Source organism: Myodes glareolus, chromosome 3 (assembly GCF_982192425.1).
Source record: "Myodes glareolus chromosome 3, mMyoGla1.1, whole genome shotgun sequence".
Lineage (NCBI taxonomy): Eukaryota > Metazoa > Chordata > Mammalia > Rodentia > Cricetidae > Myodes > Myodes glareolus.
In genome coordinates this window covers 6611971-6627644 of record NC_142028.1, presented here as the reverse complement: position 1 = coordinate 6627644, position 15674 = coordinate 6611971, and the positions used below count along the sequence as shown (strand labels likewise).

General features: G+C 50.6%; 2 protein-coding genes across 2 annotated transcripts in view; one reads left to right on the top strand and one right to left on the bottom strand.

The window, feature by feature from the left end:
- Window positions 1–6205: 6205 nt before the first annotated feature.
- On the bottom strand, window positions 6206–10628 carry Bhlhe41 (basic helix-loop-helix family member e41). The gene is made up of 5 exons (XM_087903960.1): window positions 10255–10628; window positions 10050–10113; window positions 9611–9718; window positions 9178–9289; window positions 6206–8800 (listed from the first exon to the last, which is right to left on the bottom strand). Exons 1-5 carry the CDS (start codon window positions 10314–10316, stop codon window positions 7917–7919), a joined length of 1230 nt encoding a protein of 409 aa, XP_087760086.1. The 5' UTR covers window positions 10317–10628; the 3' UTR covers window positions 6206–7916.
- The window catches only part of Sspn (sarcospan), a 115305-nt gene continuing 107481 nt past the window's right edge, over window positions 7851–15674 (top strand). The window contains exon 1 of the mRNA XM_087903961.1: window positions 7851–7985. The gene's annotated coding sequence lies outside the window, so the exon portion shown is untranslated. The remainder of the gene's footprint in view (window positions 7986–15674) is intronic.

The following is a 15674-nucleotide window of genomic DNA, read 5'->3' as shown; positions in this document are numbered from 1 at the left end:
TCCATTAATTATACTCCCGCCCGCCCCTCATTAGGAGGAATTCGATTTACTAACTGGCATGTGACATCAATGCAAGGCAGGCCAGAGCTACCGGGACCAGCTTGGCTCCAGCACTTACTCCGTTTCCCCCAACCAGGAAGACTGAGAAAGTGCAGCGTCATCAGCTGCAGGAGCCCGAGTTCCCCAAGTTCCGCGCAAGCGCACTGGGCAGCACCCCCCTCTCACGTGCGGCTCAGCGTGCCCAGAGACACGTGTGGAAGCACGCGACCATGCATGGCCCAGAGTGCTGCTGTACTGTGTGTATGTGTGTGTGGGGGGGAGAATGACATCATCCCCAGTCTTGTCGCTAGGCAACCAGAGAAGGCGTCTTCCTGCCTTGACATAAGCAGCTCCAATGGCTGAGACCATTGTGCCCCTTCCCACCAGGCTTTCGAATGAATGAATATGCAAACCCGTAGCTCAGCAGAGTGTTATTACACCCTGCGTGTCTGCAGAGCATGACACATGCAATCAGGTGTTCCTACCTGTTTGGCAACATGCGGTTACAAATTATAGTATTGCCCCCGATAGTTCACACATGAAAACGGAGTTCTCCCTGGGTAGCCTGTCCAATCTGGAGTCTGGGTAACACCAGGGTTTACAGCGTTCCTGACGCCCAGAGCAACTCAGGCCTGACTCTTGGAGGGGGAGTCAGACAGCCACTCCTGGGAAGCTGTGAGGCAGCAGGAAAACCACGCAGGGAAGCAGAGTTCATCACTGAATTGCAGGAAGCCCACTACCCCTGTCCACACCCTCATGCAAAGGGCCTGGAAACCGAACCCCAGCTAAAGCTTAGATAGATAGATAGATAGATAGATAGATAGATAGATAGATAGATAGATAGATAGATAGATAGGGAGGGAGAGAGAGAGAGAGAGAGAGAGAGAGAGAGAGAGAGAGAGAGAGACACTGCAGGGGGCTGGGAGGTGCTCAGGGCTAGAGTACTTGCCTGGGATGCCACAGGCTCTGAGCTCAATCCCTGTCGCCTCAAAACCAACCAAATAAATAAATGCATCCCAATGCTGATTGTATGTATACACACACACACACACACACACACACACACACACACACACACGAGTAGACATGGCTGACATTTTAGCCAAGTCTGTGGTTCAACAGTTTGCATCTCATGAAGTCTGAATCCAGCTAGATTATAATAGTGAGACCCCTCCCCCACACCCACCAGGAAAAACAAGAACAAGAGGCTATAGAAATGGCTCAGTAATTAAGAGCATGTATTGCTCTCCCAAAGGATGGAGTTCAGTTTCCAGCACCCATGCTGGGTGGCTCACAAGCACCTCTAACTTCAGCTCCAGCTCCAGGGGATCCGATGCTCTTTTCTGGGTCCGTGGGCATCTGCACTTATGTATTATACACATGCACGTACAAATGCATAAATTCAAAAAGTATTAAAAACAAAGTGAAAAAAAATCCGTGTCCTTCCTTTCCTTCCCATTTGCTCAAACCTTTTCCCAGCTCCAGGCTGTTTGGTTCCTGGTCCCTTCAGTCAGAAAGGACTCTCAGCTGAAGGAGGGCCACAGGCAGGCCCACAAATCAGATCACCACGTGCAGACTTGAAAACCAGGAGCCACACATTTCTGGATGTCCCCCAAAAAGTGAGGGGACAAAAGAACAGAATGCTGGAAGGGTCTCTGAAACCGATTTCTCGGGATTTCATCTCACGGGAGTTGCTGTTGCGTCCCCTCCCTTCCACCACTGCTTCCAATTAACACACTGCAGCTCTTAAGGGCAGTTGTGGCCTAGCTCAACTCACTCCAGGACAAAACCTAACTCTCCTCATTCAAACCCGGTGTCAGCACACACTTTTAATCTGCACTCAGAAGGCAGAGGCAGGCAGATCTCTGAGTTCGAGACCAGCCTGGCCTACAGCGTGAGTCCCTAGACAGCTAGGGTTTTTCACAGCGAAACCCTGCCACTAAAATAAAATAAAATAAAATAAAAATAAATAAATAAACCTCATGTTGTAATAGTATAAAGAACAGTAAATTCTGAGCCAACAAATCCAGTTCCCATCTTGGTGATCCTCGAGGTTGCTTGCCTGTGCCCCCCACCCACAAGTTTTTGAACAAGGAGTCCTTCAGATGCTGGTTTCCTCTTTTCTTACTGAGTGGAGAACTGGTCATCAATCCCTTCTGCGAAGGGAGAGAAGTCACCAAGGAATTTCTGTGTGTTTTGTGTGTTTGCTGAGCACACAGGCCCCACAGAGGCAAGGCAGTGCTGACTGGCTGCGCTTTCTCTTTCCGCATCTCCCACTACAGCAGGAAGCGTCCGGACCCCAGTCCCAGCCCAAGTCCCTTCCCACAGGAGATGCTGAAGCTAAGGCCAACAGGGAGGTCAAGGTCTTGAGAGAGAGCAGTCGGGACGTCCTCCCTCTGACCTCAAGTTTAATATAACTTATGGAACTGAAAGCAGCACCAAACCCGCAGGTTGGAGTCTCCACATGAACGCTTGTCCACTCGGCAACACCCAATTGCTCCTCTATGTCTTCTCCCACCATCTAGAGGAAGCCAGCGAACCTCACAGCCCCAGCACTGTGAGGTTTATAATAATAAAATATATTATTTTAGTTCTGTGGCCCCTGTGACACCGAGGTTAATCTCTGATACTCCAGCACGTACCAAGCCTCTTGCATAAAACATGAGCAAAACAAATGCATGGCTCCCTGGACCTACTCTCTGGAGCCTGTATGTGCAATAGAAAAAGGAGTGTGTGCACTGGGCCCGAAGCTTCTCCCCAGAGGCTCTGCCATGGGTGTGTCTGAATACAACGGCCTACACACCCACCCTAATAGTGTCTACAAATGTTCTCACTGGACCCGAACTCAGCATGTTCAATGTCTAGGTGTTACAATCTAGACAATGGGTCCAGGGTCACCCATGAATGGAAGTGCCCAATGGGTCTCACTGACCTGAAAGCAGCATACAACCAATTGGGTAACTTCTAACAGGAGAATGCTATCTTATTTGCTATCGTCTGAAACCGCTGGCAAGTGGATTTTACTTTTACATAAGGAAATAATGGAAGCGTACATAAAGTAACTAGAGATTTCAAATAATCCGATGGGGAACACTGCTGAAAACTAGTAGTTTCAGAAAACAGAAAGAGACAGCTCCGGGAGGAGCCACTGCTGACGATATAAACTCACACAATTTGCTTACAGCAAAGCCCTAGGGGCCTCTCTTTGAAGCTATTTACTCTCCTTTCAGACACTCGTTGCAAATGGGTGTGGCTCTGTCCCAGCTCACAGTAAACAGGTACCGAATCCGGTGGCCATCGGAGGTGGCTTTCTGACCACTGAGAAGTGACAGTTGACAGACTGGCTGTGCAAAGAGGCCGGAAGCCCTGTCAAAAGCAGGTGTGGCCAGGTGTGGCGGCCACGCCTTTAATCCAACACTCCAGAGGCCTGTGGATCTTTAGGAGTCTGAAGACAACTTGGTCTACGTTGGAGTTCCAGGTCACCCGGTGCTATACAGTGAGACCTTGTCTGGAAGTAAGTACATAATCAGACTCAGGAGCTGTGTATGGGTCAGACCAAGTGTAAACACTGCATCTAATATACATATTGTAAAACCAATGCTTCTAGACCCTGAATTATTAGGAAACACTTACTTCGCAAAGATTATTTTTCTAGGACATGTGTAAAACATTCTAGAGGATAGATACAATACATTTTAGTGTGCTTTCTATGAAAGTTTTTCAAGGGAAAATTAGTATTAATCTAGAAGCGTCTTGCTCATGGGGGGTATCTATAGATGCAGAGTTTAAAATACCCTCTTTTTAAGAAGAGCTTTGTATGTATTTGAATTTGCACTGAAGTAGAAGAGAGATGACTTTCGGGGGCACCGGATTAAGAGAATAGCATTCTGTAGTGAAAACCCCCTCTTTACACCCCAGACATTGTTCTACCACATCCACCCATGAAAAGCTGGCCCCTGAAGTGGACGTGAGCACAGATCGCAGATCAAAACGTAACTTGCTTAAACTACCATGAGAACATTTGTTACAGATCCTCAATATATTAATTTGAACGTTCAATGGGTTAAAAATTTTTAGCAAGATACATGCTGCTTGAATGTGGCTGGCCCGGAGTCTTTCTGAAAAGCCATTGACAATGACACTGGGACTTGTTTCCTCTGCATATACTGGATTTTGGGGATCCAGTCTGTTTGGATACTCACCTTCCTGGACCTGGAGGGAGGGGGGAGGAACTTGAACTTCCCACAGGGCAGGAAACCCTGACTGCCCTTAGGGACGGAGAGGGAGGAGGAGAGGGAGTGGGGGGAGTGGGAGGGTGTTGGGAGGAGGGGCGGAAATGGAAACTTTTATAATTTAATAAAATTACTTTCTAAAAAAAAAAGATACATGCTGCTTGCTGAGAGAAAAATGCCTTTGACAATAAGGAAGCCAGTCTTAATTCACTGTTCACTTCTACCAGAAATAAAAAGCCTTTAAGGCCTGTTTGTCCAACCCTGTCTCCCCAAGTCCCTTATGGGCAGTCACCCCCTGCGGAGAGGACAAACACCAAGCTGTGACAGAGGGAACCAGGCTAAGGCCCTACTTGTCACGTGATAGGAACCATAACTGTTGTGGTCCTTGTAGTTAGGATGACCTTAAAGCCATTTCACAATGATGGACTGGAAGGCCAGGCGGATTTTCACAGTCCTGGTTTCGAATGCCTTGAAAAGATGAAGTTTGGCTCGGTAGTGGGGGCACGTATAAATTCAGTGAAAAGTCTGCTAAGAAATCAAGGTGGATGCCTACTACTGACTGCATTACTGAGTGAAGATTCACAGTTGTGAAGCTGGGAACTCACATGATGTACTACGTTCAGCTAACGCTTCAAGTCTGCAGACATAGATGCCTCCTTAGTGACTTCTAACGACTCCACAGTTAATTGATTAAAATCAACCAATGACTCATTAGTTTCCAAAGGCTGAGTGTAACCCAGGCCAGTGGTAGCGCTCTGGCCCAACTGGCCCAAGGTCCTGAGTTCCAGCCCTGGAGACACAGAAGATCACATTTTCAGATGTAATATGAAAGGTAATGCATTTTCTTTTTTGCTCTAATTCATAGTTTTGTCAGGTTACTGTATATATAATTTTAGACTAAATAAGTGACCTATAAAATCTGGCCAAAGTAAAAAAAAAATTGTATTACATGTGACAAAACCGTGCAAATGTCAACTGTCTTTTCTAATAATTTACTGCATCCCCTTTTTGGTCACAACAATAATGGCAACAAAAATGTAGTTCAAGATGCTGTTTTCCATCACTTTAGTTTAGAGCAAGCCGTCTTTCCCACGACTGACCAAGGCTCACAAACCCTTCTTTCCTACGTAGATCTGTTTCCTTAACTGCTGTGGTTAGTTTGTTAAGTTTCATGAGCGCGCTTGGCACAGAACGCTGACATTCGCCAGCTGAGGGAGATGTGACCAAGCACTGGCCTTCAGTGCCTGTGTGCCTCCTCTGACTTTCTGTACAAAACTCAGGGGACTGAGCTAGCAGCTGTCTGAGGCTGTGGCTTAGGTCCACTGTGCCCAGTCTGCTTGTCACAGTCAGCAGAGGGAGCACTTCCCCTACGTCTTACAAACTATCACTTCTACACCATCAATCAAGGGGTTCAACAGCACCACTGGAAAGAAAATGGACAGTCTTTCAGCTCATTTGTCTCAAATCACAGTTCTGATCACACACTTGAGAAAAGTCTAGAAATCATTTCCTGAGCTCCAAGGCAAAATCTCCTACTAGGATTACTTTGTAAAAGTTAAGAAGGCAAAATATGCGCACCATCGAAGCATCCCCTCCCCTTTGTTCTGTGTTTAGGACCTGACCACACAGCAGAAGGTATCTGAGGTCAGGACCAAAACCTGATAAATCATAAAAACATTAGCTAACTGGGGCTAAGGTAAACAAACCACTGGTGATTGCTAGACTATTCCTTTTGTAGTTTTGATATACTGAAGACAAGCTGGGACACAAGGCCAGACCCTGAAGTCTCCCTGGAGACCAATGACAAAAAACCAAAACCAAACAGACAAACCGTGTCAGGGGACCTGGTTTGATGAGCTCTTGTCCCGATACTCAGAAGTCTCTGGGAACTAGTGGGGTTATTCGATGTTGTTTAATTATTAGACAGCCTCATATCATATATAAAGTCTTTATTCCTTAGTAATAAGCTTTAAATCACAAAATAGTGTGGCAATATTTAGATAATAGAATTCAGGGAGTGCTGAAAATACTAGAATATAAAGATAGATTCTAGCTTACTTTACATATTAAACTTGTTTAAACCGGCTGGTTTCTTGCAGACAGTATTTATTTGTTTAATAATTTAAGACAGCGTAAGCTTGCACCAAGCATTATAAGCATAGTAACCAAAGTGCAAACACTTCACCAAGTCCTCCCAAAAGATATTTTAACTCAAAATACCATTAGCACATATCTTTCTCCCCTACAAAAATAGCATGTCAGACATCATTAATTGGGTGTATTAATAGCTATGTACATACAGCCGCCTTGGTAGGCTAAGAGTTTAACGTTGCTTAAACACAGCGTTTGAGGCAAACAGCAGCAACAGCAGCAGCAAACGGACCCGAACACACTAGTAGACCCAGATAATTTCCTCACTCCACACTACTGTCTCACCCCTTACGTAACATTCAAGTGACAGTTCTCAGTGCTACCTTGGTAACAAACTAAAAATATCTAGACAAGGTCTTGGTGTATGCCTTATTTAACGAGCTTTCTTTCTGATCATCTGGTAGCTGGTTTGGTCTCCAGAAAAATACGAGCAGAGAGAGAGAGAGAGAGAGCAGGCCCAACAGGGCTCCCCATACATCTTCAGAGCACTTCCAATCACAGGGGAGCACTGACCCTTCCCTCCACTTCTGCCATCTAAGAATTTGAGGACCAATCAATCGGTTTGGGCTTTTTTTTTTTTTTTTTTTTGCCAGCCCAGTGCACTTTGAAAAATTAAAAAAATAAAAATAGTAACGTTACAAAAATTTGGGAACATGATGGGTAAAGTAACCCGCAGTGGGGGGTGGGAGCGGTACGGGGACATGCATCAGAAACACAAATGTATGACCTATGACATAAGCACAGGAATTGAGAAATTAAAGTGAGGCAAAGGGTTTGAGGTCAATTTGTCAATAAAGTGCGAGCAGAGGCGCCAAGGGCTCCAACCTCCCGCCCACCCCCAGCTCCCACCCTGACACAGTGCCTAAGATGGCCCAAAGCCCAGTCTTTCCAAACAAGTGCAAGGTACCCAGACATCACTCCAACAGCCCCACAACAGGGCAAGAGCATCCTCACCTTTTTGAAAAAAACAAGTACCTCTCAAAAAACCAAACACTACAATACTGACACATAAATTTAACTCTCAGGGACCCTCGGTTAATGGAGTGCCTCCTCAAGGGACAGCTGGGGGACACACCTGCTGCTCCAGGCCCCAGAATCAAAGGACCCTAGGACCAGGCACTCTCTCTTCCACGTGGCTCTCCCACCCAACAGACTCCCAGAACCAGAGACTCTGTCTGGAAAGGGAACGGGGAGCGGACTATTTTTTTTTTTTGGGAGGGGGGGTAACAGAACATGACCAGTAATTCTCACGGAGGATCTGTAACAGCGGGGGCGAAGGGTGGGGTGGGTGTGATCGGGTAGAGGGTGGAGTGGCAAAAGGGTGAGAAACGGGCAAAACAGGAACTCCAAACGTACACAAAACACCTGTTTTTGTCCTAAGCCTGTCGAGCATCTCTTACTCTTCCTCCCTGGCACGCGTAAGGGGCCTTTGAACTTGGAAACCTGGCGACTCCTCGGGAGCCCCCTGCCCCCGTTCAAGAAGGGCTGCGGGGCTCAGGGGGCATCCTTGGCAGGCAGCGAGGCATCTTCCTGAGAGCACTCCGGGTTCCCAGCGCGCGGCAGGTGGGTGCGGCTGTGCGCGTGCTGGGGGCGCATCGGCCCCGGGGGTGCCACCTCGTGCGCCAGGAGGGGGGCACCGGCGGCCGCGCCTGCCTTCTCCGGAGGCGGCGACAGCACGGACGACAGGCAGGGGAAGGCGGCGGCAGCGGCTGCGGCCGCTGCGGGGATGCCAGGATACAGCAGCGGGAAGGGCGCGGCCGCCGCGGGGTACAGATACTTGTCCAGGCCGCTCTTGTCCAGCCAGGGCTGCACGTAGGCGGCGGCGGACGGCGACAGCAGGTAGAAGGGCAGGCAGAAGGGCGCGGCGGCGGGCTGCGCGAAGGGCGCCCCCCCGCCCAGCGCCACGAGCGAGCCGAGCAGCGCGGGCTCCGGGCCCAGGAGCGCGCTGCGCGCCTCCAGTTTCGGCCTCTTGGGCGCTGGCGACGGGTCCCCGGGTGGCTCCTGCTTGACGGCGGCGCGGCCCTGCTCCGCCTCGCCTCCGTAGCCGCTGTCGGTGTCCGTGTCGTGCTCAGGCTCGGTGCCGGGCTGAGTCCGCTGGATGACCGGCACGCAGCGGGCGGCGCGATCAGGGCCGGGGGCGGCCGCGGCCCCAGTACTGCAAGGCGCGCGGCCGGGGACCCTGCCCGGGGGCACCTGTGGCGTCAGGAGCTGGGTGGCCACGGCGTGCAGGTGGCTGACGAGCTGTGCGCAGCGCGGCTCCCTGGGTGTCCAGCTCTCAAAGCGCGCGAGGTATTGCAAGACTTCTTTGGCGCAGGTTTGAAACCCCGAGTGGAACGCATCCAAGTCGGCCTGGACCGGCGATTTCAGAGAGCGCTCCCCTAGGGTGCACGGGGGGGAGGGAGGCGAGAAGAAAAACCGCGGCATTAAGACATCTGCTCATCACGTGGGCCCTGCGCTGCCTACAGTGAGCTCGGCTTTTCCTGGGCATTCCAGCGATATAATCCGCAGACTGCCGAGAGGAGGGGGTGGCGGGGTGAGGCGCTCTCCTCCCGACTGAAAAACCCAACTAGAGAGGCGCAGCCGCCACTTTAAATAAAAACGGGGCTCCTCCAGCTCTGCAGAAAGCGTCTGGGATACTTGGCAGCAAAGGGAAACCAGAGGCGATGTTCACCTAGAGCAGAACGCGGCGGGGAGTTCTAGCACTGCGCCCCAACGCTACCGGTTTATCAGGGCAGGCTTCCTCAGACCCACTTACCATTCTGTAAAGCAATTATCTTCTGATGCTGCTGCTCCGTTAAGGCTGTTAACGCTTTTAAGTGCTTCAAAGTTAATTCCAAAACTACTGCTTTCTCCAGATGCCCCAGTGTCTGCAGTGGTGCAAAAAGAAGTGGGCAGGGGTTACTTTAAAACACAGGGATTTTCCTTGATCGGCTCCCCAGGGCAGCCCAGCAACTTAGGGTGAAAAAAAAAAAACACTACTGGGAAGGAAGCGCTGCTCAGCTCCCCACAAGGCAGGTCATCAATGATCTCGTTGCCTTCAGCCCGGAGCCCCTGGGAAACTCTCCATCACAGCACAAGTTGGAAGTCAGGCCTCCTAATATTTACATGTATTACCCTATCTCCGGGAGTTTATATGAGGCCAGCACACCCTGGAACCATCAGAGAATGAAAAAGTGCTAAGATCTTACTGTCAATTTCAGATGTTCAGGCAGTAAATCTTTCAGCTGAGCAATGCATTCATTAATTCGGTCTCTTCTCTTTTTTTCTATTAATCTGTGCGGTAATTTGTAGGTATCCTTCAGATACGAGCCGGGGAAAAGAGACAACCATCAGCTAAACATTCACTCATTCACTTACTGGATAGAAGAACCCTCCCACCCCAACCCCCAAACACACTATGTAATGAACTAATGCCCAGGAACTCTCTCTCCTCTAGACTTCTAAAATCCAATTTAAATTCAGGTGCGGTGTTGACTATCCCCCCCCCCCCCCGAGTATCCAGCAAGCCACTTAAAATTCACAGTTAGGGAAGCCCGAGGCTGGAATATATTTGCAGGCAGAGTTTCCCTGCAAAATCAATGGCCCTAATTAACTATCCAGGCAGGTTATTGGAAACTTAAAGCTTACCTTGGTGTCATCTCGCTTCAAGCTCCTTTTGGGTTTACACATATACAAAGAGGCGTAATCCAGTCTGCAAAAACAGAAATCAGCATCAGGCCCCCATTCCGGGAGGGGCTCTGCCCTCGCCCGTTCCATATCACTTCGTGCAGGATAAAAAAAGGCAAACCGACTCCTAGACATCTAGATATTCGCAACGGTGCGTACACCTTACCCTATAAAATCCCTATGTTCCAGTAACTGTCTCTCTTGCAAATGAGGGATTCCTTCGTCCATGTTCAATGGCTGTCCGTTTCCTCCGTTTCGATTTGGAGGGTTCTGTCCTGTAATCTGTGGGACGTTCGCCTGGGGAGATCTTGGGGGGATGTGTGCGTCTCCAGGCTGTCTCGCTCTCCCTCTTCGGTGCAGTGTTGAAAGTGTGAAGCAGTTGGCCGCCCCTCCGCCCCGTGCTCGCTCGCTCACCCTCTCGCACACCCGCGCGCACACACCCGCGCGCACACACACGCACTGCGCTGGTAGTTAGCTCTCACTCCGGGCAGTGTTTGGCCACAGGGCACGCGCGTCGCCGGCCAGACCAGCACCCAGCTCACGTGCGGAACGTACCATCCGCGGTCCAGCCCGGAGGGGGGCGGGGAGGAGGGGCCGGGAGGGGGCGGGGACACCTGATCGGGGCCACCAGGAGGAAGCGGCCACCCGGGCCGAGCGGTTCGTCTTCCCCCGTGGCGCTGCAGGGCGCGGGGGCGGGGCGGGACGCGCGGCTACCCCGGCTCAGCCGGCATCTCGGTGCAGAACCGTGAACGTGGCCTTTTGCTTTCCCACCGATTGCTGTTGGTTTGAGCCAGAGAAAGGACGCAAATTCCCGGTGGCTAAACTTCAGCAGGGAAGGAAAATTCCGAGGCTTTGCTCACTGCTCACTGGTCGGGCGTGGAGGGAGGGTAGGGTAGAGTAGAAAGACACCCCGTGGCGCTGGCTGGAGGGCTACCCTGAAAATAGGAGGACTTGCAGTCCAATCTCTGGAAGGAATTAGGATCACTGAAAATGTAGTCACTTGTTCCAAATGTCGCATTCTAAGTAGCTTTGGCGACACGGTGTCCCCGGACTACCTAAACTTCCCGCAGCAGCCGGAATTGCGGTGCCACTCATCACAACGGCAGATGACGTTTGGGGCCTCGGGTGCTCCCGGGGGAGCGTAGACTGGGGGAGGGGTGGCACGAAGCGGGTGGCACGTAAGGACTGCTGAGGGAGAGCCACGCAGTCGGGGTCCTGCCTGCCCCAGCTTGTGAGACGTCGTGGTGCTTCCCACCCCCACCCCCGAAGTGCGATAAGCCACGCTGAGAGTGTGACAAGCCCACGTTTACTACTGGCACCTCCGCGGCCTCCCTCCTTAATCCCGTCTCCAGCGGGTACCAGCACAGGGCCGGCAACGTGATGCGACCTGCGGCGGCTGCCACATCAGCGCGCAGGGATGCCGTGCGCGCGCCCCGCGGCCTCGGGAGCTCAGTCCACACGCCCGAGAGGACAGGCGTCCTCAGGTGCCAGTGACCCCGTAGCTCAGGATAAATACGAATTTGAATCCCATCCCCGCGGACGTGGAGACCCCGGGTTGCTCCTGCACGGAATGGGACAGTCACGTTCCCTTGGGGGGACATTCGAGATCGCCGGTGGCACTTGAACCCAGAAGGGATCTGGGCCCCAAATGCACGCGCATTGGAGCGCAGCAAGGCCAGGACAGCAGCGCTTGGGTTCCGGGGACGGAACTGGGTCGCCGGCCACGGCGGCTGGAGCGGGTCACGTGCCGCCGAGCCTCCTCCCAGCCTGGCGCGCGGCTGAGGAGTCGGAGTCCTGGGCGGAGCCGCGGGGATGAGTTCCTCTCCAGCACCCTCCCGGGTTCCTCGAGTAGGACGACAGGGCGCGTTTTACAGCGGACGACAGGGCGCGTTTTACAGCAGGCAATTAATTAAGGATAACAGTGAAAGTGATTTTTAAAATGCGGGTTTTTATTTTAAGCCCCGACCCACCCTCTCTCGTTTCTATGTGGTTGATCTCTGTGATTCCGAGGCAAGTTAGAGCTCCAAAGAGCATTATTCCTTCAGTAGAGCATCGCTGCTTCCTTCCAGTTCTTAGCCAGCTAGGCTAGGAGGGGGGAGGGAGGGAGGCTCGGGGGAGGGGCTCGGGAGATTGAGATGAAGCATTTTTTTTAAAAAAAAAAAAACAGATTTTTGAAAGTTCGCGGTTCTCCACAAACATATTCCTGAGTCAGTTTCCCCCTTTAAAATGATGACTAGAGAGAGCATTAGGGGAATGAATAAGTCTGGGACCCTGCTGCATCTTGGCCTTGCTGGTAGAGCAAGGAGTCACAAGGCCAACATCTGGACGGAGGAACTCTAGGACTAAGGCGGGCCAGCTTTTAGCTGAAGCTGAAATGGGAGGAAGGGTACAGGAGCCTTGGGGATCAAGAGGAAGGACTGAAGTGAGCTCGTAAACTCATTCTCTCTGAGAAGACTCTGGGCCGTGCCCCTCAGCCTTCTCCGGCAACATCTCCCCCTCCTTGGCTTCCCGCTCTTTAGATCCAAACTAATTCTACAGTCAAGCTTTTCTGAAGAGTGAGCACTTCTGATGCAGCTCAGGATGTGAAGGGGCTTCTTGCCCAATTGATTTTTATGCTTTAGTTCTGTGAATGTGTTGTTCTTTGAGACAGGGTTGCGCTGTGTAGCCTTGGCTGGCCCAGAGCTCCCTACCTATATAGACAAAGCTGGCCTAGAACTTGAACACTCAGAGGTGGCCTGCCCCTGCTTCCCCAGTGATGGGATTAAAGGTGTGGGCCATCACACCCAAGGCCCCCTTTAATCGCCATGGTTACCCTTGCTTCCTTCTGCTTTCTTTTCTCTTGCCCTTCATGCTGACGGTTCTGTTTTTCTTTACTTTTTTTCTTTTGCTGTGTCCCCTCTCCCTGTTTTCCCTGCCACGGGACACTTTCCCCCCGTGTTTTTGTTCTGTTTTCTCTTTGCCTTCTTCCTTTAATAGTTCTTAGGGTGACATTTCCTGCATATCCCATCTTAAACTTGAGTCTCTCGCCACTTCTGTCTCAAACTCTTGCCTGTGGGGATCAGTGGTGATCGTCCGATGCCACCATAGGACCCTTGAGAGCAAAGCTATAGCAATAAGTAATGGCCAGGCTGCATTTAGGATTAGAGCAGCAGGTTCTATCCTAAGGGCTTCTCAAGGATAAACTCATTAATGCTTGCTGTGACCCTGTAAGGTGTTAATGCTATTATTGTGCAGATGAGGAAGATGGATCCTTAGTGGAGCCTGAGACGTGTCAAAGCCCCACAGACTTTCAGCCAGACGGTGTGCTCTGGAGTCCGTGCCCTTTCCTCCTTTGTGTGAGGTCTGAGTGCACACCAGCTGCCCCACAGGTGTTTCTTCATTGGCCACTAGGAGAGTATGTGTTGGGGACGCAATAGAGATGGGGAATGAGAGAGGAAAGTATGGGATCTCATGGTTAGAGAGATGACTGGGTGGTTTAACAGCACCCAGTGTTGACCGGAGGTTTATGTCCTGCCTGTTCCCACAGCCAATTACCCCCAAAGAAACACAGAGATCGACGTTAATTGTAAACCAGTTGGCCTAGTAGCTCAGGCTTTTATTAACTAATTCTTACATCTTAAATTAGTTCATTGTTTTTGTCTGTGTCAGCCACGTGACTTGGTACCTTTATCAGTGAGGCATTCTCATCTTGCTTTCTCTGCAGCTGGGTCACAACTGCAAACTGAATCTTTCTTCTTCCCAGAATTCTCCTGTTCTCATTGCTCCGCCTCCTATACTTCCTGCCTGGTTACTGGCCAATCAGCATTTTATTAAACAAGTACAAGAACCAAATCTTTACAAGGTGAAACCATTGTTCCACAGCACCCCAGCACCCACATGCACGCTTATAAACATCAGTGACCCCCTACTTCCAGGGAAGCCAGCTCCCTCTTCTGTCCTCCTTGGACACCAGACCTGCACACAAATGCATAGATACGCAATCCGGCAAAATACTTACACACATAAATGTAAATAAGTCTTATTTATTTATTTCTTAAAGCACAGGGGCTGATGGTAGAGATGGGTAAGTATGACAAGAGGGTTTAGTCTTCAGATATGCGGATGGGATGTGCAGCAAGCACTTAGCCCTGCATTGAGTAACCTGTTGAGCATGTATGATGTTACACAGGTGTGCCAAAGTCAGTTCAGCTGTGAAAAGTGATGGTTGTCAACTTCACCATCTTTACCGAGTGGATCAAGCCAAGGCCAACATGAAGACTTTGGGTGGGCAACGGTTAGAAAGCCCTGGTGAACCTAGAACTGGAAAACAAACGAGGTGCCTGTTCAGACAAGTAGCAGAAGCCAGTGTGCCCTCTCCCAGTGCTTACAGAGGGAGCCTTGGCTGATACTGAAGTCAGTAATGCACAAAATGAGCCCAGAACCTCTTCCGGTTTGTAGTCCAATCACAAGTGAGTGTCCCTCTTACAATTAAAGACCCCCAGCTTTGCTCTTTCACAGACCGGTGGGTGAAGTCATTGTTACCTTTGCTGCCTCTCTGGGTACCACTTCAGCATCTGCCTCTTTCTCCTGGGTGTCTACACATGGTACCTGTGTCTACCCTCCCCCCCCCATGTGTGTGTGTCAGCGTGTGTGTGTGCACGTGCGTGTGTGGTGTGTAGTACTGAGGTCCGAGGCCCATGTCAAGGCTCTCCCTCCATCGCACTCCCCCCCCCCCCCCCGCCATTTTATTGAGATCTCTCGTTGATTTTGGAGCTCACTGTTTTGTTGTACAAGGCTGCTTGTTGGTTCTCGGCTGCTCAACCCCAAAATAAACCGGAGAGAAACTGTATTAATTAAATCACTGCTTGGCCTATTAGCTCTAACTTCTTCTTGGCTGGTTTTTACATCTTAATTTAACCCATTTTCATTGTTTTAGATTTTACCATGAGGCTCGTGGCCTACCGGCAAGGTTCCACATATCTATCTCAGGCAGTGGCTTCATGGCATCTCCCTGACTCTGCCTCCTTTCTTCCAGCCTTCAGTTTAGTTTTTCCCTTCTATCTCTACTCTACCCTATCACAGGTCTAAACCAGTTTCTTTATCAACTGATGGTACTCACAGCATACAGAGAAGAATCCCGCATCACTCTCTGAGCGAGGCTCACTGGTCATTGATCCTCACACTCCTCACTCTGGAGTTGCAGATGAGTGTCCATGTGCCTCCAGGGCAATTAGAATCTGAATTCATGTCCTTGTGCCCCTGTAGCAAACTCTGTGCCCACTGAGCCATCTCCCTAGCCCTATGACTTTTAACACAGGACAAGTTGCTCCCTGTTGATGGTGGTGACATGAGACATTTAGCCCCAACTACCCTGAGCCCTGAACCACAGGCACCAACTGCGTGGCTTTAGGAGGACTTTTTTTTTCCCTTACAGAAACTTGGCTCTCCCTAGAGGATTGTGTTTCTGTTGGGAACAGAAGGTTCCCGCCTTGTCAAGATGCTCTGGGTCTCCCTGCTCTTCAGGAGAGGCGGTGTGTGGCTATTTCGGGATCCCAGATATGTTATTGAGCAGGTGAATATCTCTAACGGCCTAAAAGACTGAAGTCT